We start from the raw sequence: 24,692 nt of genomic DNA, 5'->3' as shown, positions 1-24,692 counted from the left end.
AAGCCTAGAACAGCCATGGTGGGAGAAACTGAAGAGATGAATAAAAGATTTTTTCCCCCCTTTTTTTGATTTATATCAGTGATTTGCAAGTTTTTTTGTCCCACAAATCTCTTTCCACTACAACAAAAAGTGTATAGTTACAGTCAATCCTCAACTTTCATGGGGTTTAGTACCTAGAAAACAGAGTGAAAGTTAAAAATGTGAATGTTGATATGTTGAACCTATGGGAAATATGGGGTTAGGTCCCTGCAACCATCAATCTTTTGCTAGAGATTGTTGAAAATACATTTTTCTGCATACATTCTTTATAACAAAACATTAATTCTGATAATATGCATTTTCTAACACTATAACCATGAAATAACCCATAAAAGGCAGTACACAAAATAAAACTGGCAACATGCAAAATATTTTTTCACTAGTAATTCCTTAGAATTCCGTGGCCTTTTGTGCTAACATCTCAGTTACAAACAAACAAACAAACAAAACAATATATATATACATATATATATTTTTTCAGACAATACTATTCTACTGCAAACTTCCCTACTTTGAAAACCAAGTGAGAGGTTGCTAGGATTTTAGCTGCTGCTGTTGGAAGATGCTGAGATGGGTAAAGTGGTCTCAATGTCACCTCTGACACTCCCTCTAACACTGAATGCACAGGGAGCTCTTTACAACTGTAGCATGAACAAGAAGACCAAAGAAGCACACAGAGGGATACCAACCCCTTCTCAAACTTGCACACATACCACTTCTCATTTTTCTCTCTACTGCACATGGCTGCAAATGTGCATGATTGCCAATGTCAAAGTGAAAAATGAAGTTGCTAATAAAAATCACAAGAATGACTGGAGTTGCGAAAGTTAAACATGTGAATGTTGAGGATTGCCTATTTACTGCTGATGGCACCATTAAAGAACTTTTAGCTCAAACCACTACAGGGAACTCCAAGAACTTGTGAACCACTAAATGGAAACCATTGTTATACAGCAATGAGGGCCTTAGAAGCCCATACCTGGTCTATTATTTCAATTAAAACTACATATCATGATTTTAAACGCTGCATGTGTTAATATATAGAAATTACAATAATAAAACTAAGATTTTTCAGATTTTGAAATTTATTCAGCCCTGAACAGATGTCTTCAATAACACTTTTTTTGAAGAGGGCAAGAGTAGGTTGATATTTTAATGCAAATTACCTTTCAACTCACTTTCACATGTTAAATTGTTAACATTACTAGAAATTTTATTTTTGTTTTAACTACATAATTAAAATTAAGCTCACAAATAAATGTTACTTGTTGTAATCAAAAAGCAGAACACAAAAACAATGCTTTTTAATATACCTGTGAGCCGATAGCTGGAAACGTAACTCCTTGCTCCTTAAGATTTTTTATCATGGCAGATATTAGACTAAGCTGTGGATCATTCTTGAATTCATCTGTCCATTCCACCATAAGAGCTTTTAACTTTTCACAAACTTTTGGATGACCCTAAAAAAGAGAAGACATTTTAATGAAAAAGCAATAAACTCACTGATATTCTATACAAATGCTTTTCATCATAAAGACAATAAAGAGAGCTATAGCTTCTTTTGACCAACAAGGCAGACTTGGCATCAAGAAGACCAAAATTCACATCCAGCCTCAAATACTTACTAGCTGTGTGACCCTTGGCAAGTTACTTAACCCTTGTTTGCCTCAGTTTCCTCATCAGTAAAAGGGAGATAAAATAGAGTACCTAATTCCTAGGGTTATGAAGACGAGATAACAATTGTGAAGCACTTTGTAAACCTTAAGGATTATATAAATGCTAGCTATTACTATTAAGTCTATCAGGGAAACAATAGACTATGTGTATGAAAAAAGTTGAAGTTGCAACCTAAGTCTTAGTAACTTGTCAATTTTAGTTACTATGATGAAATAGATTTAAACTTTAAAACTAAAACTGAACAGAACTCAACTTAATCTGTTCTCAGATTTCTTCTTCAGCCTTCCTAGCGCATCAGGCACTACTAACATCCCACCCTAACCCCTCCTCCCCGACCCTGCCCCACCCCCCAAAATACCTCTCTGGCCCTTTGACTTCCATGCCACTTTATTCTACTAGCTTGCCTCCTAGCCCTTTGAAGGCACTTTTTCTGTCTCCTTTGATGATTCTTCTCTTTTGGGCCCTAGTCCAGTCTTCCTTTGTCACTCTTCCATCTTCTTACATGACTCCAAGTACTGCATTCTATTCTATAATTACCAAATCTGCATCTCCAGTTACTTAAAAAATATCTCCACATAGATATCCTATCACTTAAAACTCAATTTATATAAACCTTGATTTACCATGTTTCCACCCCTGTCCCCCCCATGGCATCCTTTCTAATCTTCTCCATTGCTGTCAATAATATCACCATTCTTCCAGCAGCTCAAGTATAAAATTTTGGTGCTGATACTTTCCTTTCCATCTACATATTCAGTTAATCACTTTATTCTGCAGATTCTCCCCAGAATTTTTGAAATTTAACCCTTTCTTCCTGTTTCCATAGTCACTGTGTAATCCAACCTTTCATTACCTCAAAATTACTTTTAACAGCCCCTTGGCTAGTGTCTCTGCCCTTATACTCCCAGCAATTTAATATATTCTGCACAATACTGCCACATTCTTCTTCCTAAAATGCAATTTTCAAGACGCTACACTGTTTTAAGAACTTCTGGGATTACACCGTCTGTTGTTGGTGTTCAGTCATTTCAGTCATGTTTACTCTTCAAGACTCTAAGGTTTTTTTAGCAGACCCTGGAGTGATTTTCCATTTCCTTCTCCAGATCATTTTATGGATGAGGAAACTCAGGCAAACAGGGTTAAGTGACTTGCCCAGAGTCACATGGCTAGTAAGTGTCTGAGGCCAGATTTGAACTCAGGAAGATGAATCTTCCTGACTCCAGGCCCAACATTCTATCCACTGAGCTATGCTCCATTCTTCAACAGAGCATTCTATTAACTGGTTCCAATTTTCCCTTATGATTCCCCAACAGAATTCTCCCAACTCTCTCCCCCTCTTCCCCTTTGTGTTTGACTGTATATGTATATGTCTCTCTCTCTCTCTCTCTCTCTCTCTCTCTCTCTCACACACACACACACACACACACACACACACACACAGCCACCCAACTCTTTGTTTATGCTATTCTTGCTACTGAATATAAAATATCATCACATTTATCATTTGTAATGCATAAAACAAACTCCATTCCACAGGACCTATTGATAGTCCCACAATGTTGTCATTCACTAATTCCCTCCAAAAGGTCAGTTCAAGGATCCCTTTAAAAACTAATGCACAAAAACCCATCATCTAAAATTTCATCTCGTGAGATGATGAGCACTACTTAGCTCTTTTATTTATATTTACTGCATTAAAAACAGCAATGTGCCCTGCACTGTGAGGATTCCTATCCTGTAATATGTACAGTAAGGTAAATGTTGTTAGTCACAAGGAAGATAGATGAGCATTGTCAATACACATTTTTTAAGATAAAAGTTTCTCTGTTAAGAAAATATTTTTGTTCCTACAGATATGAGAATTGTATAGTTAATACTATTTGATTAAACAAAAAAATGAACAGAATTCCCCGCTCCTTCCCATTGAGATGAGGACCAATGAAAAGCAACAACTCTGGGACTAAGATTTATAATACCCTGTTTCTTCAGCAAAATGAAGCAATTACTTTTTGGTGGAAAGAGAATTTATCTAAAAATGCCACGAAAAAATTTTTTTAAACTGAGCATTAATAAAATACACATATGAAAAATAAAGATGGATGAGAACTTTCTTTACTGAAAGAAGTACTTACCTTATTTAATACGTTGCTTACTTCACTAGCGAAGTCTCTTGAACATACTTCTAAATGAAAAATTTTGCCACAATTCGATACACATGCTCCTAGAAGCTAATTAAGAAAAAGTCATAAGCTTAAAGGTTTAATCTTAGTAGGTAGATCTGTATTACTGATACAAAAGAAAATACTTACAGTCAGTGCTTGCATTGCTACATGAGGATCTTTATGATTCACTCTCTTCATAATAGACCGAAGACAGTCTTTAGGCCTAAAAATTGAGAAAAGTAGCACTCAGTTACCCTAATTTACTTTTTCTTTCTTAAAGCATAGGACACAATAACTTGCCATAAAAAAGCTACTATTTGATATATCTGAGATGCTTAACTTTAAGCCTCTTTTTAAAAAATCTCTTTAAAATAGTTTAACAAAACTGTCTGGATCTCTTAACTAACAAGAGAGACAAGTTGGGTACTTTCAGGCTTTGGGGCAAATTGTTATTTAAAGACCTCAATTTAATGTGTGATACATTTAATCAAGCAATCAGTTCAACTTTGAATTTTGTAGAGTATAGCCTACATATTTTAAAGAGAAACTGTGAACTATCCTTCCGTTTAGTCATAACTTGTCATCTGGTTCCATTTAGAGTAAGACTATCAATATGTATGCAGTTCATGTCCCCTCCAGAAGTATATCAACACACACTGGTCACTGGACAAGGATTTCACATTTAAGCTGCCCCACAGTTAACGTTTATAAAATGTTTGTTAACTGTAATTCTTAGAGACCAAATCCCACTGCCTTACGCCCAAAACTTATTTAACAGTATTCTCCCAGTAATACTATATGGCTAAAAAATATAAAATATCACAATCTCAATATGCCAACGGTTCTCTGACATCATCGAAGTAGGTACTCCCTTTTAATGATGCTGACTATAAACCATTCATGCCTACCCAATAAGTTCAATAAAGGCAGTCCACCCAATATACTAGAGGGCTTTCTCGATTTCTTCTACCATTTTGAGGATATTAATATGTCAATGTAATATATGAATATTCCATTAGTAATCCTTTGCATTCCCTCCCACCAGCCCCTTTTCTTCGTAGAAATGGACCTAAATCCCATTGAAGTCCTAAAGGCAATTTAATTCTCCTCTGAAATGTCAGATAAGCAATAACATTTTTTCTTCAGCAGACTGCTTCCTCAATCATCACTTCCCAAATCTTCAATCTCTCCTGAACAAACTGGTTCTGGTTCTTCCCAATTACCTTTTAAGCATGCTCAAGTATCCCTCATACTTAAAAAAAAAAAATTCTCTACACCGCTATCATCACCTCAACCTATTCTTCATTCAATACTTCTCTCATTCTGAGGTAAACTCCTTAAAAAGATTGTCTATAGTCACTTCCCCTTCTACTTCCTATCCTGACACTTACTTTCAACCCTTTACCCTTTGACTTAATCACTCAAACTCCTCTCTAAAGTTAGCAATGATCTCTTAATAGCAAAGACGATGATCTTTTCTCCATATTAATCCTTCCTGGCCTACACTGCTCCATTTGACACTGCTGACCACATTCTCCTCCAGGGTACTCTTTCCTCTATGGCTCTTTATGACTCTACCCTCTTCTGCTTGGCCTCCTATCTATCCAACCAATCCTTTATAGTCTCTCTTTCTCTCTTCCTCCCCCTTCTCTCATCTGCCTCTTTTCAAAACCTCTTCTTTCTCCTCATTCTCTTCTCTCTCCTCAGCTTCTAAGCATCTAAAAATTGATGACTTCCAGATCTGTATTGCCAGCTCTAGTTTAATATCGCCAAGTTACTTATTCAAGCTGTTAATACTTAAAGACATTAGTCACATCTCTATTGTGATATGTGTGGTGTACACATTTTTTACAAACTAAATGAAATATTTTTACATGCTAATTTTAAACCAGGCTAGTCTTATACATAGTTTTAAAACTGACTATATTATCCTTTTCAGTAAGCTTAGATAATAATCGCTATCAAATTAGAATGCTCTAAAATGTACGAATGGAAACATTCTATGCGCCAGCATGGCATATCGAAAAATCTAAATTTAATTTTTAAGGCGATATACATACACTTTAAATATTCTTTTGAAAGTTGTATATAAACTGGTGGTACTTGTATTTGCCAAAATACTGATCCTCAATTATGCAGAAATGCCATTAGTTGGCTTATCATATCACCTCATCCTATTTCTTCTCTAAGGCATACATGTTTGCCATTTCATGGTTTTTCTCAATTCTTCTTCACAAAGAAGTGAACAGGATAGAAGAATAATTGAACCTGAAGTTAGGTAAAGTCAATCTAACCTCATAAACTGATTTGGGGAAAACATCTGGTTACATGGATTATAGATGATGAGACAAAAATTAGACTTAGATTATACTTCAATGGATACAATCTCATTGATATGGCTTCTCTCTCCAACAGCTGTCCAACCCTTTCATTTGACAAATGTGAAGAAACTGAAATCCGGGCAGGTTATGTGATTTGCCCCCAAGTCATTCTGCTAGTAGGTAACAGATTGGAATTTGAACCCAGGTCTTTTGATGCCAAAAATATTATTTTTCCACCAGATCACAATATACCTCATAAATCTGACTTGATTAAAATTAAATTGGTGAGTATTTCATGAATTTGACTTACTACTATTATCTCTAATGATTTCAAGGATATATTCAAAACCACTGCATGGATGAGTATGTTATAATGAAGACATACTGGCCCCAAGATTAAGAAAACCTATTTAACCTCATCACACTGACACTCACTAGCTTCCAGGGCAAGTCACCCAACCTCTCTATCATTCAGTTACCTCATTTGTGAAAAATGGGAATGATACTTCACTACTTATCAGTTTGATGCATGGGAAAGAACACTGGCTCTGGAATCAGAAAACCTACTTCAAACGTCCTCTCAGGTTCCTTACTACCTGTGTGACCTTGCGCAGAAAATTACGTCTACAGCCCTGAGAATCTTCATCTGCAAAAATGAGTGAATCAACAAGATGGCTCTTAAGTTCCCTACCAGTTCTAGATCTATGATGCTATACTTATCTCACAGGATTATCATTCATGGGGAAAGTGCTTTATAAATCTTAAAGAACCATACAAGCAAGTTATTATTCATTCAGAAAGGAAGAAACTAGGGGAACTAATATGCACCTCTTGCACACCCTACATGTTTTTAATTTAGTAAATTCAATTTAATGGACATTATGTTATTCAAAGACTATTTCAAATTTTGACAGTTTTAAGTAGAAGATTACAATTAGTGGACATGATTTTTCAGAAATTTTTATTGTTAGAGGCACAGTCAAGATGGCAGAGTAAAGGCAGGGACTTGCCTGAGCTCTCCCACAAACTCCTCCAAATACCTTTAAATAATGACTCTAAACAAATTTTAGAGCAGCAGAACTTAAAAAAGATGGAGTAAAACAATTTTCCAGCCCAAAACAACTTGGACGTTTGGCAGGAAAGGTCTGTTGCACCAAGGTGAGAGAGGAGCCCAATCCAACAGAGCCAGTGTAGACTGGGCCCCAGCAAATCCAGAGCAAGCCTTGGGGCGACTGAATCACTGGCAGCAGTGGCGGTTTCCAGACCTCTCAGCCCAGAGAGGCCCAAGACAACTTAGAAGGTTGGCAGGAAAGGTCTGTTGCACCTGGGTAGAGCACAGCCCAGAGCAGGCCACAGCAGCACAGATCCAGCCCCAGAAAACCAGGAGCAAGCCATAAGGGCCACTGAATCAGCAGCTGCAGCAGCTGCTTCTGGAGGTCTCATCCCCCAGACGGTAAGGGGGTCAAACAACTGGTCAGAAGGAGATTACAGGGATCTCTTTGCTAGCACTGAGGCAGGACTCTGTTGCTTTGTCCATACTCGGATTTAGGTCCCAGTCCTGGGTGGCAGTCCCAGGGCGAAGAACACTAGCACACCAAAGCTTGAGGCCACAGTGGAGAGAGGATCCTCTTCACAGTTCCAGGGCAAAAAAGACAGCTAGTGGTTGCTCACAGAGCAGAGCACAGGCCAGAGGAGTAGTAAACACACCTCTCCTTAGATTATACTATCTTGGAAGAACTGAAAACTTACAGGTCCCTAAAAATATCTCTGAAAATGGTTGCACAAAACCCTTGAAGCTTAGGACAGGGCACCTTTCACCCTGGAAGCAGAGCCCTAGAGTTAAAAATCAAGTAATAGGCTGGGAAAATGAGCAAACAACAGAAAAAAATTCTGACTATAGAAAAATTACTGTGGTAACAAGGAACACTCAGAAGAAGGTAACAAAGTCAAAGCTCTTACATCCAAAGCCTCCAAGGAAAATATGAATTGGTCTCAGGCCATAGAAGAGCTCAAAAAGGATTTTGAAAATCAAGTAACAGAGGTAGAGGAAAAATTGGAAAGAAAAATGAGAGTGTTACAAGAAAATTGTGAAAAATGAGTCAATAGCTTGGTAAAAGAGACGCAAAAAAATACTGAGGAAAATAACACCTTAAAAAACAGACTAAGGGGCAGGTAGGTGGCACAGTGGACAGAGCACTGGCCCTGAAGTCAGGAGGACCTGAGTTCAAATCCAGCCTCAACCAAACACTTGTCACTTACAAGCTGTGTGACCCTAGGCAAGTCACTTAACCCCAACTGCCAAAAAAACAAAAAACTAAAAACAAAAAACAACAACAAAACCAGACTAGCCCAAACAGTAAAAGAGGTCCAAAAAGGCAATAAGGAGAAGAATGCCTTAAGAAGCAGAATTGGCCAAATGGAAAAAGAGGCACAAAAATTTATTTAAGTAAAAAAACTCCTTAAAAAATAGAATTGGCCAAATTGAAAAGGAGGTAAAAAAAGCTCACTGGAAAAAATAAGTCCTTAAAAATTAGAATGGAGCAAATGGAAGCTAATGAGAAATCAAGCTTATAAGAAATCAAGAAACAATAAAACAAAACCAAAAGAATAAAAAAACAGAAAATATTTCACATTGGAAAAACAACTGACCTGGAAAATAAATCCAGGAAAGATCATTTAAAACTGGACTACCTGAACGCCATGATCAAAAAAAAAAAAAAAGAGCCTACACATCACCTTTCAAGAAATTATCAAGGAAAACTGCCCTGATATTCTAGAACCTGCAGGTGAAATAGAATTTGAAAGAATCCACCAATCACCTCCTGAAAGAGATCCCAAAATGAATGAAAATTCCCAGGAATATAATAGCTAAATTCCAGAGCCCCAAGGTCAAGATGAAAATATTGCAAGCAGCTAAAAAGAAACAATTCAAGGATCATGGAGACACAGTCAAGATAACACAAGATTTAGCAGCTTCTACATTAAAGGATCAGAGGGCTTAGAATATGATATTCTGGAGAACAAAAGAGTTAGGATTACAACCAAGAATCACCTATCCAGCAAAACTGAATATAACCCTTCAAGGGGAAAAAAAAAACCAGACACATTCAATGAAATACAGGATTTTCAAGCATTCTTGATGAAAACACCAGAGCTGAACAGAAAATCTGACTTTCAAACACAAGACTCAAGAGAGGCATTAAAAAGGTAAACTGGAAAGGGATATCATAAGGGACTTAAGGTTAAACTGTTTACATTCCTACATGAGAATATGATACTAATAACTCATAAGAACTTTCTCATTATTAAGGCAGGTAGAAGGAGTATATATAGACAGAGGTCACAGGTATGAGTTGAATATGAAGGGATGATATCTAACAAAAATAAAATTAATGGGTGAGAGGAATGTACTGGAAAAAAGAGAAAGGAAGAGATAGAATAAATTATCTCAAAAGAGGCAAGAAAAACCTTTTACAATGGAGAGGAAGAGGAGGGAGATGAGGGAGAGTGAGTGAGTAAACCTTATTCTCATAAGAATTGGTTCAAAGAGGGAATAACACACAATTGGGTATAGAAATCTATCTTACCCTACAGGAAAGTAGAAGGGAAAGCGGATAAGAGAAAAGGCGAAGCAGAGGAGTGGTGATAGAAGGGAGGGCAGATTGGGGGAGGGCGTGGTCAGAAGCAAAACACTTTTGAAGAGGGACAGGGTTGAAAGTGGAAAGAGAATAGAATAAATGGGGGGGGTAAGGAGGGAAACAGGACGGAGGGAAATACAGTCAGCAGTAACTGTGAAAAAAATTTTTGAAGCAAATTTCTCTGATAAAGGCTTCGTTTCTCAAACATATAAAGAATTGGGTCAAATTTATAAAAATAAGAAACATTCCTCAATTGGTAAATGATCAAAAGATATAAAGTTTTCAGATGAAGTAATCATAATTATCTATAGCCATATGAAAAAATGCTCACTACTGATTGGAAAAATGCAAATTAAAACAATTCTCAGATGCTACCTCACACCTATTAGACTGGCTAATAAGACAGAAAAGAAAAATGACAAATGGTGGAGGGTAAGTGGGAAAAATGAGACATTAATGCACTGCTGGTGGAGTTGTGAACTGATTCAACCATTCTACAGAGCAATTTGGAACTATGCCCAAAGAGCTATAAAATCATATATATATCCTTTGACCTAGCAATACTACTACTAGGGTTGTATCCTAAAAGAGATGAAAAACAAAAAGGGAAAGGACTTATATGTACAAAAACATGTATAGCAGCTCTTTTCTGGTGGCAAAGAATTAGAAATTGAGAGGATGCCCGGCAATTGGGGAACAGCTGAACAAACTACAGTATGTGATTATGACAGAAGACTATAGTGACACAAGAAATGATGAGCAGGATCCTCTCAGAAAAACCTGAAAAGACTTACATGAGCTGGTGCAAAGTGAAATGTATTGTGTACAAAATAACAACAATACTGCAAGATGATCAGCTGTGAATGGCTTAGCCGTTCTCAGCAACAGAATGATCCAGGACAACTCAGAAGGACTTATGATGAAAAATGTTATCCATCCCCACAGAAAGAACTGATGGTGTCTGAAATACAGACTGAAGCATTCTTTATTTTCTTGAGTTCTGGGTCTTGTTTTGTTTTGTTTTTTTCGGTCTATGTTTTCTTTCACAACATGACTACTATGGAAATGTTGTGCATGACTACACACATATAACCTACATCAAATTGCTTGCCTTCTCAATGAGGTGAGTGGGGAGGGAAGAAGGGAGAGAATTTGGAACTGAAAGTTTGAAAAACAAATGTTTAAAATTATTTTTTACATGTAACAGGAAAAATAAAACACTAAATAAAAAAAATTTCCTTTCTTAAAAAAAAAAAGAATTTTATTGTTGATGTAATGAATCAACTATGACTGTCTTCTAAATTAAAACTGCAGCACAATTTCCTCAGCCACTAACTAATTTCTTTACCTTACCTTACTCCTATAGAGTGTGCCATCAGCTTCAAAGATGCAAAGCTTTAAAGGAGATCTCTCTTCTCTTCCTAGGTCTCTACCCTGGTCCAACCTTCTTCCCTCAATCCTACCCCTCAAACTATAGATGGTGATGAGATAAATCTTTCTTGTCATTCTTACTTGAAAGGTAGTGAAAATTTGCCTTTAGTCACCCTTTGATCCTGAGACAAAAAGCAAAAATAAAAGCATATCACTAATTTTCAAGCCCTAAAGAAGTTGACACTAAAAAAAAAAGGAAAAAAAAGGAAAGCAGCAGACTAATTCTACAGAAGAGGAAGAACAACATTTGGTAGGATCAACAGCAGCTTTCCCTTGAAAGACCTCAGCTTATTAGGAAAGAAAATTAATCATTCAATAACTTTCTTCTCAATGGCATCCAAAAAGAAGTACATAAATGGAGTTTTAGATATGCAAATCTACCAGTAAAAATTTCTGACAGTATAAACTCGATGTTACCAGCATAGATGAGCATTATGTAATTAGCACAACTCAAAATCTAAGCAATGTATGGCATTCAACAATATTTTCTACAAATTATAATGCTGCTTAAAAAAAATCATTCAATCAACAACTGATTTTTAAAACCATCATACTTTTTACCAACAAAAAAATCAAAATGTTTTATATATCACATACTAGAAAAACTAAAAAAAGACTAATGTGTTAAAGTTTCCAAATAAACATTTTTGCATCTGTAACAAGGTTTCCTGGAAGTCTCATCATCACATTCAAGTAAAGTGCTGGAACTGAAGTCAGAGAGCCCTGGGTTCCAATTCTAACTTAGCCCCTTGCAGGCTCTATGGCCCTGGTAAGGAGCTGGAAATTGCAACTGCCTTTCACCAAGGATGATAACAGCACCTTCCTGTTTTTGAGGATTAAATGAAAAAATGTATGCTAAAGTCCTCTGCAAACCTTAGCTGAATAGGTGTTTTTATTACGATTTATAAAGTATTATGTATTCATTTCACTTAGTTACAACTCCATAAAAATAAAGAATTTTACATACACTGATGAGCAGCTAATGTCATCTGTGATAAGCATTTACTAAAAACAAAACATTACTAAATCTCAGTCAAACCACATTTAGCTAAATATTAGTGTTAACTTTCTCAGCACTTTGCATATAATAATTATTATATCATTTATATATGTGTTGATAATGTTGATAACCCTCAAATTAATCAGCATTTACTCAGTTCATTGTGATTTGATGGGTATCAGTGATTGTATTAGTGAATTAAGCAGAACAGAATTAATTTTTGGTTATTTATCTAATGGTATAAGAGGTATGAATGATTAATCTACCATTTATTGATTATATTACTTATATTTATTAGCTAAATTTATGTTATTAGTCAGAAATGTAATAAGAATGGTAATTGCTATACTACCACCACCCCCCCCACACACACACACCTTCAAACCCCAGTAATGTGTTGTAATAAGGTTCAGTAGCTGGTGAATGTGTGTCCACTACCACAGTTGCTGGTGAATCACTACTGTCACGCTGCCTTGTGACCTTTGCTTCAAACCCACAACTTCCTTGAACCCTAGGACAGTTAAACACTAAGGTCTTATGACTTATAGAAGGCCCTGAGATTTTGTTGAAAGGGTCCTGTGACCTTTGTTGAGATGACCTGGAGTTGATGACCTGTGGAAGGTGTGACCTGTGAAAGGCCTCTTGACAAAGTGGTTATGACTGATGGATAGTTCCCTTAACCAACCATAAGATTTCCCTACTTCTGAAATTGACCAATCAGTGAATTATAATGCTTCCTTCTATTTTTAGTGCTCTCCCAAGTGTATAAAAATAGCTAGCACCCAAAGGGAGAGGTCTCTGACAGTGAGGAAGTTCTTGGATCCAATTAATTAGGGACCACCGGTATCCCAAATAAAATGAACATACTCAGAGCTCTAACTGACTTTTGTTAGACTGGAATTCTGTGGCCCACACACAGCAAAAGTTAGCCAAAAAAAAAATTAGCAAAATACTTAGAAAATATTATCTCATTTGATCCTCAAACCTACCTGGGGGACGGATACTATTACTATCCCCATTATATAGCTGAAGAAATTGAGACAGCAAAGGTGAGATGACTTGCCCAGAATCACACAATTAGTAAGTGTCTGATAAGTGTCAGATAAGAACTCAAATGGCCCATCACTACAGGCCCAGTACTCTACCCACTGTGCCACCAAAGGAAGCCCTTAAGTAACAAAAACAATAGCTAGCATTATATCGTGCTTTAAAGTTTACAAAGCTTTACAAATACCTCATTTTATCAATATTTTCAAAGTGAAGTTTTCAAACACTACATATCTCATGAGAACTTTCTAATGGTTTCACCGGTCTAATTCATGTGCTTTTATTAAGTTCTGATAAGCACTTATTTTCTTCCCAAAACAATATATGCTTCTTTAGAGGAGTGACTGTTTCATTTTCACCTGTGTCCCCAGCACTTAGCACAGTGCCTGGCACATAGGAAGCACTTAATGAATAGCTTGTTCATTGACTCAGACTTTCTAATACTTTAATTTTATTTGAATGGTACTAAAACGATTCCATAATTTGGCCAGGGTTTATCTTCCTGTTAGCAGAGGAACGTACACATCATCATGTACAACACTATTTTTGTTTGCTGTTCAGGACCTCTCCAGCCAATGAGAAGGATGTTATTACTGAAAATAATCAAAAAAGAAAGCTTTATCTGACATTGTCAGAAGAGCCAGATATATACAGCTAGGTTCAGATTAGTGGGAATAATGGATCCCTAAAATCATCACATTATTCAAATTTGCACTACAAATTGCCATTGGGCTAGAACCAATTACCTATCATATTTCGAAGAATTATAACTTCAAGTAGTGCACATATGAATAAATGTGACCATTCCAGGGAACGTAACATTAATACTAATCGGGGCCTAGTTGTAATAATGACATCACAAGCTATTAAAATTCTCCTCTTTACTCAGACAACATCTTACTGAAAGGACTGCTTTTAAACTTTTCCTTAAATTTCACATGAGAAGTACTTCTTACTGAATATGAACCTGTAAATTTCATATTAAACCACTCTGAAATGATTGTATTCTCCCAAACTAATAAACGAAACAAATGCCAAATACTAAAAACACTTTTCAATTCAATTTATGGTTCTAGCAGTAGTTCTATTACTTCAGAAAAATAAATTAACTCCTCCAAAATGGGGACAACTATTTCTTTCTTTCCTCACAGCACAGGTTGAAAATTTTAACAGTTATCAAGTACTCTAAATTCATAAAAGAAAACATAAATAAAACATTTCATTCCTATAAAAATGAATACCTATAACAAGAAATGAAAGTGTTCCTGAATAGGTCACTTTTAGTTATAAAGCTTAAATAAAAAGGTGTAAAAGGCATGCAATGTAGTCTTTTACACACAATTAATTTGTCAAATTGCCGCTGTGAGGTGCTAAAAACAAAAAGGATATATGCATTCTCCTAAATTATATCCAAATGCCATTCTAAAAAAATGTACATTTTAAAGACACATTCTAAAGATGTATCAAATCAATAGATATCATGGGCTTAAAAATGGGAAAAAATTAGGACTTTTAAAAAATGATTGCTGATATAAACACTCCAAGAATACTTACTAAGAAGAACTTATTTTAAATAAATTACAAATGCCTTTCAAATGTTCAGGTCCATTGACTGGAGTTTCAAGCAATAACAATGGAACAGAAGAAAGAAATTCTGTAATGAAATCCTGATTTACACCTACGTTCTAAATGCAAATAGAACAGAACATGTACCATATGTTATATTCAATACCCGAAATAAAAAGACATGAAATATTATAAGTTACTTTGAATGAAGTTCAATACTATCAAACTATTTAATGTTGAACTTCTGTACTCAGGAAATCAATGAACTATGAATAGAGGCAAATACACAAGAAAGATATAGAGGACAAGTTCATGATCCAAAGAGAATTCATTGGAAGAAGGGATGAATAGAATTTATTGCTTGGTGACAAAATGAACCTAAACATGAGTGTTTAGTAGACAAGATATATAATAATGGCCCCTGAGTACTTAAATTAAGTTTCCTGGAGCACAGAAGTATGAAAGTATATTTTAGTCATGGAAAACACATTACAACATAATGAACTGTGAGAGAGCATAAGCCCTGATAACGGAAGACGGAAATCTTAGTCTCATGCCATATCAAACTTCCAAGTGCTGTTCAAACAAACTAGCACTTTAGGAGGCAGACTGGTGTAATGGAAAGAACACTTAGGAATTCTAGATTTTAAAAGCAATATGGCACAGTGGATAGATTTCAGAACTTAAGAGTAAAAAAGGATTGTTTTTGTATTCCATCTTAGACGATTTACTAACTGTGTGATTTCATGTAAATCACTTAACCTCTTTAAGTGTCAGTTTCCTAATCTGTTAGGGGATAAAGCATCTATATCACATGGTTATTGTGAGGACTAAGTGAGACAGAGATTTTGTAAAACAAATAACTATATAAATATTTTGATATTGTTAGAAGAAATTCAGTCATTTTTCATTGTGTCCGACTCTTCAAGACCCCATTTGCGGTTTTCTCAGCAGAGATACTGGAGAGATTTGCCATTTCCTTTTCCAGCTCATTCTACAGATGAGAAAACTGAGGCAAACAATGTTATGTGACTTTCCCAGGGTCATACAGCTAGTAAGTGTGAGGTCAGATTAGAACTAAGGAAGATGAGTCTTCCTGACTCCAGGCCCCATACTCAAACCACTCATCGCACCACCTAGCTGCCCATGTCTTTCACTACACGTCTATATTTTGAATGAGTAGTGAGTAGGGCAACATCAGCTTAAAATGTGCTTAAATTTTTAGGGTTCAATGTTATAGCCTGGCAATTTTGGAAAACAATTCAGTTTGTGATAATGTGGTAGTTCCTATATTGTTTATTTTGGATATCTATTTGTAAATATGGGGATCTGTCAGCCCATGACAGAAAGTGACTTGATGTATTTTAGTCATAAGGTCATGTCTTTCTACATACAGACAGTTCTCACTTGAAGTTGACCATCTTGCAGACCTCTTTCTCCCCTTGAGAAGCTTTGGTGTGGCCCTGCCCCCTCCCCAGCTCTATGTCAGGTAATTCAGGCAGCTTCAGTGGGAGGTTTAAATAGGCTGCAGTAATAACAACATATGAGAATAAAAGGGTGTGGGCTAGGTAAGGATAGCCCATATGTTGTATTGGTATCCACAAAATAATAAGCTAAAAGGGCCTTTAGTCAATTGGGTGGATCCTATACACAGGATTTATAAAAAGAGACAAAGTCACACAGGATGAGTTGTCATCTAGAGGAGGAAAGAGGGGGGAAAAGAGAAAAAGAGAGAGACTGAGCAAGCACGTATTAAGCACTTATCATATGCAAAGCCCTGGGGACACAAACAGAAAAGAAAAGATAAACAGTCTCTGCTCTCAAGGAGGTCATATTCTAATGGGGGAGACAAATCATACAGGAGAGTTGAGCTGTAAGCCAGATGAAAGACTGCATATTGCTTATGGCGCAGGAGCAAAGCAAGAACAAATAATGCATTTTATTTAATGTCATTTTCATTGATAAAATCATGGCACTTTCTGACGTTAAGACATCTGGAAACACCAATGGTTTTTGTGTCAAGAACTTTCTTTTCTGAGTGGTCCGTAGCTATTAAGTATGGCATCTGCAAATGCAATTCCCAGGCCACATTTCTACAGGTTTGGTTCCTTAAATGATGGCTAAAAGAGCTGTGCTGGATACAGGTGATCTGGGGGTGCTGCTGCTTCTGGGGCTCTTGGCCTTACCTACCCATCAGTGGCAGTTGGTCAGCAATCTGGGATTTGTAGCGACAGAGCAGACAATGGACCCCTTCTCCAAAGTGACTGTTCCCCTCAATAATGATAGAGCCCACTCCAAAAGCAGTTTTAGTGGTTCAGAGGGCCTTGCTATTCCCAAGGCTCTTGAGTTAATAGTCTATCTCTACTAGATCTGACTGGTTCCCTCAGGTGTCTTGATACTTCAGCTAAGCTGGCTTGCCTGTCCTGTAAGATGGCATCCGTATCAATGAGATCACAGATCGATTCAGTCATTAAAGTATGTGAATGCACATTAAATCAGTTACTGTCATTTTAAAGTTTTCTTGAGTTCTACAATTCCATTTAGCAAACTGAAATTTTAAACCCATCATGTGACTTAACTAGCTGTACATTTTTGAGAACTTTTATCATATGCTGTAATCACATATGAAAAAATCACATGAGTACTTTGAGGCCCCCAAAAAACCCCAAACCCAACAACAACCAGATATTTCAGATAATAAAAGCTTAAGAAATTAACTTAAAAACCTGTAAAAAGTTAACTTAAGACAAAACAGAAAAACGAGTATTCATCTGTAATCTACATAAATCAAAAAGAATATATATTTACTAAGCTTAACAAGACTCTAACAATTATTATCCCAGAGGAGTGTTAAACATTCAGATGGTTCTGACCAAAGTACATCTTACAAATGGGAAAGAATTTTTAAGTCTTTTTGAATGCTTGGCAGGTTCTACCAGACTGGAAAAACCTCTGAGTATGATCCTGGCTACAAACCTTATCTATTTCAAATGAGGTAATACTTATAAAAGAGCTTAGCACAGTGCCTGCCACACAGGAGGAACTAGAAAAATGCTTATTCCCTTCCCCCCTTCTCCCTTTCCTATTTCTTAAGATTTAAACTAACCCAGCTAAGTTCAGAAAGAGCCATCACCGGTCCACTTGGTGACAAATTCTTTGGTTATGGCAACCCATGAAACAGAAATACACAACATGGCTCTCAAAAAAGGGAAGGGCTTTCATATTTACAGAGATGATTACAAAAGGGGCAGAAACTGCTAAGAATCATAGTTTAGACCACCTAGCAATATTAAATTAGCTGCAGGTACTCTTAACTGTGGGAGATCTTTGTTAAGTAGCCACTGAGTGGCTAATACATAAGGAATTAAATTGTATCAATTTGAACATTCTCACTATAAATAAGACAAACCAGAAGACAAAAGGAAGCAGCAACCAAATAGGACAGTTCACAGCTTTTCCCTTGCAGAGGCAAATGAAGATCTGGTTTTATCTTGTGTCCAAAGGCAACAGAAAAGATTTGTAGAGATATTCATATCACAAAGCTCTCAATAAAGATTAAACATCTAGATTAGTCCCCTGGTAGTTTAGGTTTGGCACTGGACTAAAATGAGATACTTATGGGTCCATCGACAGTTAACACTAAGAGATTTACTTAGTCATAGTGAAAGATACTCAGCAAAGACAGCCACTGAAGACACTTCAAGCTGATTCAACTGAGTAAAGAAGCTTTCTTGCCTCAGTTACCAATTTTGACCCAAGGCACCCCCCCTCCCCCCAGTCAAGCATCAGAGGGCCCCTAGAGCTTTTCTGTACTGCTTTGTGCTCAGTGGAGGAAGAAGTGACATCAAGAGTCTGAACCTTTGGTCTCTCTGTAAACCAAATCTCAAGGAAAGCCACAATACCTATTAAGGAAAAACCAGCTTAACTTGCATGGGGGGAGGAGACAGGATATTGCTTTGACCACACACTCAGAAGGCTATAAACTTGAAAATCTTACCTTTCTAGGGCTTAAGCACAAGCCTGGCCCGTGGAAGGTGCTTAATAAATGCTTACTAGATAAATATAAACTTGGTAAGATTCTCGAAATTAGGTCAGCATATACCCTATGATTCAGTACTTTGAATGCAAAAGATAGGCACAGTGGAAGATGGCAAAATAATATGAAAGAAAACATGGTATAAACATAAGAAATGAGAGAGGCCAAAGGCTTCCAGAAGACTCATACAAATATCATGAATACTTTCTTCAAAAAGAGTGAGGAAAAAACCTTTAATGAAACACTCTTTATAATATGGACAGAACAGAAAACGAAGTTCTGCGAGAACTTTAGAACACGACATAAGACTATACTGAATTAAATATATACCTAAAACCAAGTTGAATATAATAGATTCAGTGTCATATATAATCATCTTTTCTGTGTTTTTTTTTAATTTGGAAATGCTATTCGTTGATATTTGTTAAGTTCAAAGTAATAAAAAATTAAAATTAAAAATCTCTTTTAAAAATTGAAAGGTGCCAAGAATACAAGATTCTGCTGTGCATACTGCTTTATTGTTGTTCAGTAATTTTTCAGTCATGTCTGACTCTTCGTGACCCCATTTGGGGTTTTCTTGGCAAAGACACTGGGGTGGCTTGCCATTAACAGAGGAGGAAACTGAGGCACACAGGGTTAAGGGACTTACCTAGAGTCACAAAGCTAGTTTTTGACACATCTGAACTCAGGAAGAGGAGTCTTGCTGACTCCAGGCCTGGCAATCTATCCACTGTGCCACCTAGCTGCCTCACTTATTGTTTACCAACTATAAAAAAAGCATCCGAGTAAAGCAAAATACCACCTAAAAGAATGTCCTCCAAAAAGATGTCTCCCCTTCTATCATTCTTGGAATGATGTCACAACAAAGAGCACACTGTTCAACAATGCTCCAATCACTAATATCAAATTAAGCAGGGAGACATATATTCATCACAAAGTGTCCGCTGCTGACGTGGAGCATGCCCAAGTTTTGAGTCCAAATGGAAGAGGGATTCACAGATGATGAGAGGTCCTCCAGATGCTCCTATTTATGGATATCACTGTGTTAAATGCATCAAGTTCCAGAACACTGCAGATCTCCTAAATAAGAGCCAGAATCTGACAAATGAGTCCATACAAGGAAAACCAAAGGAACAAAGAGTGCATATTTTCCTGATTATAATATTTAGTAGAACAGACAACCTATAAACCTGACATCAGGAAAAATTTACTGGACAGGCACTTTAGATGGATAATGAATAGGGTGAGGAAGACAGCATGAAGTGGAGGAACTTATTTGCTTTTGCAGAACCATATGGTACTTTTAGGGATCTTGAGCTGTACTCTCAAAGAGAAGCCCATGTTTTTAAAAATATTAATATTCTCTTGGTAATATTCTACTAGTAACAGTGTCCCAAGAATTAAAAAGCAAAGGTCACCAAAAGGTCAAGAGGTGAAATTTATCAGAAAGCTGTATGACTGGAAACAGAAGAGGACTGGTCATGTAGAATGAGAGAAGATAATTAATGGATAACCTGTTTGTCCATCAGTACTCTTGCAACATATAAAGAAATACAGATCAGGGATTATTAACACGGAATGGATCCTTAACGTGTCATGGATAGATTTCAGAATATACAGAGTTTCAGAACTCTGATGGGAAAAAAATTATTTCTTTATTTTCACTAACCTCTAACTGAAATTTGGCATTTTCTTCAATTGCTCAAAAACATTATTTTGGGAAAGAATTCACAGGCTTACCAGACTAAGACAGAAGAAAAAAAAAGCTAAGAACTTCTGATCTAGAAAAAGTCTCTCAGAATACTAGCTATAATGTCTGCAGAGGATTTGTGAAAGGACATGGACCAAGTGTTATTCAGGATAAGAAAGTAGGTATAGATTTCAAACTTCACATTTCCACCTCACTGTTGACTGCAAGTCTTAGCAATTCTACCTTCACAGTTTCTCTCCCATCCATCCTTTTCTCTCTATTCACATAGCCACCACTCTAGTTCAGGCCCTCATCACCTCTCATTTAGATTAATACAACAGCCTCCTACTTGGTCTACCTGCCTCAATTCTTTCCCTTATCCAATCCATCCTGCACACAGCTGCTGAAATAAATATTTTTAAAGCAAAGGTCTGATCCTGTCGCCTTCCTGGCTAACTATTCAATGACTCCTAAATGGCTTTGAAAAAAATTTTCCGGTTTGACAATTAAGATCCCTCCCATCTGGCTCTAATCTTATCTTTTAAGGCTCATTTTTCACCTTACTTCCTGCATGCCTACTCTCAATCAAACTGGCCTACCTTGTGATCCCTGTACATGAGACAACATCTCTCACTCCTCCTGCACAGGCTTTCCCCGTGCTGGGAAGGCCTCCGGGCTCACTTCTGCTTCTTGATATCTCTGGCTCCCTGGAAGACCAAGCTTAAGCTCCCCCACCTAGACGCTCATCCCAATTTCCCCAGTTACTAGTGCTCACACCTCTTACATGAGCTGCTGTTCATTTCTTTCCATACATTCTTTCCCCCATCCCCAGCAGATCGTAATGAGCTCCTGGACCACAGGGTTTTACTTTCGTCTTTCAAGCATCCCCAGTGCACAGTACATGGCACCTCATAGGTACTGGAAAGGTATTTTTCAAATTGAACTAAACAACAACGTGTTGTTGAAAGATGCAATCACAAATCCATCCAAAATGAAATCACAACTCTGTTAAATTCTATGACCTATGACCTGTAATGCTAGTAAACTGAAAGCTTCTTCAGTGCAGGGAACACTACTAAATTTTATCTTTGTACATTCTCCAGAGCCCAGTAGAGTAAGAAGATACACAATGTATAAAAAGATATACAAAAATTATTTGTTGATTATGATGATGAGCAGGTCTGGGATTTGAAAGGGGAAAAAAATATACAAATGGGAATGGTAAACTATCAGTACTAAAGACTAATCAAAAAAGGATAAAGGATAAAGCCTATGAATCCAATATGTTAGCAATTATTTTCCCTTGTCCTCATGGTTCTACAAAGTCAAGATAAAACAAACAAAGGAGTAGCTCCTTTTATTCTGAGACAAATGTGATAGATAAATCTAGTTAGTAAATGGTGATAGTATTATTGGGGGGAGGGGAATTTAACGAAATGATCACATTAACTTGCAAACCCAGAAAGCAATGCTTGCTTAAAAAAAAAGACCTACTTCTTTGTACATTCAGTTCAATGTTCCTATTATCAACAAATATTACTTACTAAAACAATCATGGTGCCATGCAAAGCAAGGTGAAAGGTAAATAATCCCTACCCTTATAAAGACTAGAATCGGAATCCTTCAGTCTTCTTGCAAACATTTTAAAAATTCCCAGTAGACTTTTTAAAAACTGAATCACAGTGTCTAATCTATCTATATTATGGTATCTAATCATATTTAAGTAGGAAGGAAACAGGATGGAAATCCTCAGAAAGTTTACACTTACCCAGTACGAGACTGGCCTACTTTATCATAAATATCTAAGATGAGACCCCAATCTTCAGCAGTATTCATCTCACTGGTTGCTTTCTCTGTTGATTTAAAAACAGCATACAATAAATGTATTAGTAGTTAATGTTTTGTAATCAAGTTGCTAGAATATAGTATGTTAAATACATAAAGCATGTTATAAAAATATTACTACCAGAATGGAACAGTCAACACTAGTTTATTAATCCTCATTAAATTAAGAACTGACTAGAAATCCTCATCTATTTAAATAGTAAAGCCCACAATTTACTGTCGATTATAATTCTTTGACTCCTTTCATGTTTCAAATATGTTTAATAGCAGCAATGAATAAAAGTTAAAGTGAATCAGTCAATTAACATTTATTAAGTGCCTACTATGTATTAAGTGACTGAGGATACAAAGAAAAGGCTAAAGACAATCTACTCCTGGTGGGGAACCTGCAGCCTAGAGGTTGACTGAATCCAAATGTCACAGAACAAATCTCCTTAATAAAAGGATTTGTTCTGAAAAGGTTGGACTCAGGAAAAAGGTCTCACCCAAGGACCTAGAGGGCCCCTTGTGGCCTTGAGGCCTCAGGTTCGCCATCCCTGGATACTCGAGCAAGGAGCTTACAGTCTAATTACGGAGATAATATAAAAATAACCACATAAATAAGCTACGTGCAGAATAAACTAAAGATAATCAACAGAGGGAAGGCACTAATATTGAGCATTAATAAATTAATAAAGGCTTCTTGTAGAAGATGAAATTTTAGCTGAGACTCGAAGGAAGTCAGGAGTTGGAAATGAGGGCATTCCAGGCAAAAAGTATAGACAGTAAAAAAGCCTGGAGTCAGAAGATGAAGTGTTTTGTTGGAGGAACAGCAGGGAGGCCGGCATCATGAGCCACAGAATTATATGGGGAGGTATAAGTGAGGTGGAGGTATAAAGGGCTCTGAATGCCAAACTGAGGGTCTTGTATTTGATCCAATTAGTGATAGCCACTGGGGTTTACAGAGGGCAGATCTCATGGTCAGACACAGGAGAAGGAATGGCAAGCCACTCCAGTATCTTTCTCAACATGTGCTAGGGTTCACCGGGTCACGGAACAATCAGACACAACAACAACAACAAACAACAACATGGTCAGGCCTATGCTTTGGGAAGATACTTTGATAGCTGAGTGGAGGATGGACTGGGGTAGGTAGAGACCTGTGACCGGGAGACCAAGCAGCAGGCTACTGCAATAGTTCAGGTAGGAAAAGTTGAAGACCTGCTCCAACGTGGTGGCAGCATTGAAGAAAAGGGGACCTACTGGAGAAATCCTGGGAAGGTAAAACTGACAGACCTTGGCAACATATTGTACTGGGGCGAGTGGAAGAGTGCAACTAAGTAAAGGACAGTTAAGAGTAAAGAATGACACCTAGGTTGCCCCTCTCAGCAATAACAGGGAATTTTGGAAGAGGACGATTTGGAGGAAAAGTTATAGGTTCAGTTTTGGATAAATTGATTTTAAGATGTCTACAGCACAATCCAGTTCCAAATGTCTAATAAGCAGTTGGAGATGTGAGTCTGGAGGTCAGCAGAGAGATTAGGGCTGGATAAGTGCATTTTCAAATCATCAGCATAGAGATAATAATTATTAAGTTTATGGGAACTGATGAGATTACCAAGTGAAATAGTATAGATGAAGAAAAGAAGAGGGCCCAGGACAGAGCCCTGTGAAAAAACCTAGGCTTACCAAGCATGACTGGATAAAGATCTAACAAAGGAGAGATTGAGAAGGGAAGATTAGATTGGCAGGAGAACCAGGTGAGGGCAGTGTAATGAAAACCTAGAGAGAAGAGAGTATCAAGGAGAAGAAATGATTGTCAATGCCAAAGGCTATACAGACATCAAGAAGGATGAGGATTGAGAAAAAGCCATTAGATTTGGCAATTAAGAGATAGTTAGTAACTTAGCAGAGAATAGTCTTGATTGAATGATGAGGCTGGAAGCCAGATTGTAAGAGAGTAAAAGGACACAGATGCTAGTATAGATGGAGGGGTCTAGCTAGATTTAGCTAGTATATAGATGGACGGGTCAAGTGAGGGTTTTTTGAGAATAGAGCAAATGAAGGTATGTATACAGGCAACAGGAAAGGAGCCAATAGAGAGGGAAAGACTGAAGATACTCGACAGAATGGAGATGTTAGAGCATGCAATCTGCTGCAGAAGACAGAATGGAATGGGATCACTTGTTCATGGAGATGAGTTTGCCTCAGCAAGGAGAAAGGCCACTTCATTATAATTTATAATTTCAGAATATTGTATC

The 24,692-nt window shown here is 36.9% G+C and overlaps 1 protein-coding gene across 2 annotated transcripts in view; it reads right to left on the bottom strand.

Annotated features, from left to right (window-relative positions):
* STAM (signal transducing adaptor molecule) overlaps positions 1–24,692 on the bottom strand; it is a 56,097-nt gene that overhangs the window by 22,796 nt on the left and 8,609 nt on the right. For both annotated transcript variants that reach the window (XM_078151926.1, XM_020966878.2), the window contains exons 2-5: positions 22,376–22,460; positions 4,026–4,101; positions 3,849–3,944; positions 1,353–1,499 (exon numbers count right to left, since the gene is read on the bottom strand). In XM_078151926.1, the coding sequence (XP_078008052.1) occupies positions 1,353–1,499; positions 3,849–3,944; positions 4,026–4,101; positions 22,376–22,460 (404 nt within the window). The remainder of the gene's footprint in view (positions 1–1,352; positions 1,500–3,848; positions 3,945–4,025; positions 4,102–22,375; positions 22,461–24,692) is intronic.

This window comes from Phascolarctos cinereus, unplaced genomic scaffold (assembly GCF_003287225.1).
Source record: "Phascolarctos cinereus isolate Bilbo 61053 unplaced genomic scaffold, phaCin_HiC Scaffold_1;HRSCAF=81, whole genome shotgun sequence".
Lineage (NCBI taxonomy): Eukaryota > Metazoa > Chordata > Mammalia > Diprotodontia > Phascolarctidae > Phascolarctos > Phascolarctos cinereus.
The sequence above is the reverse complement of the archived record's forward strand: the minus strand, read 5'-3'. Positions and strand labels throughout refer to the sequence as shown.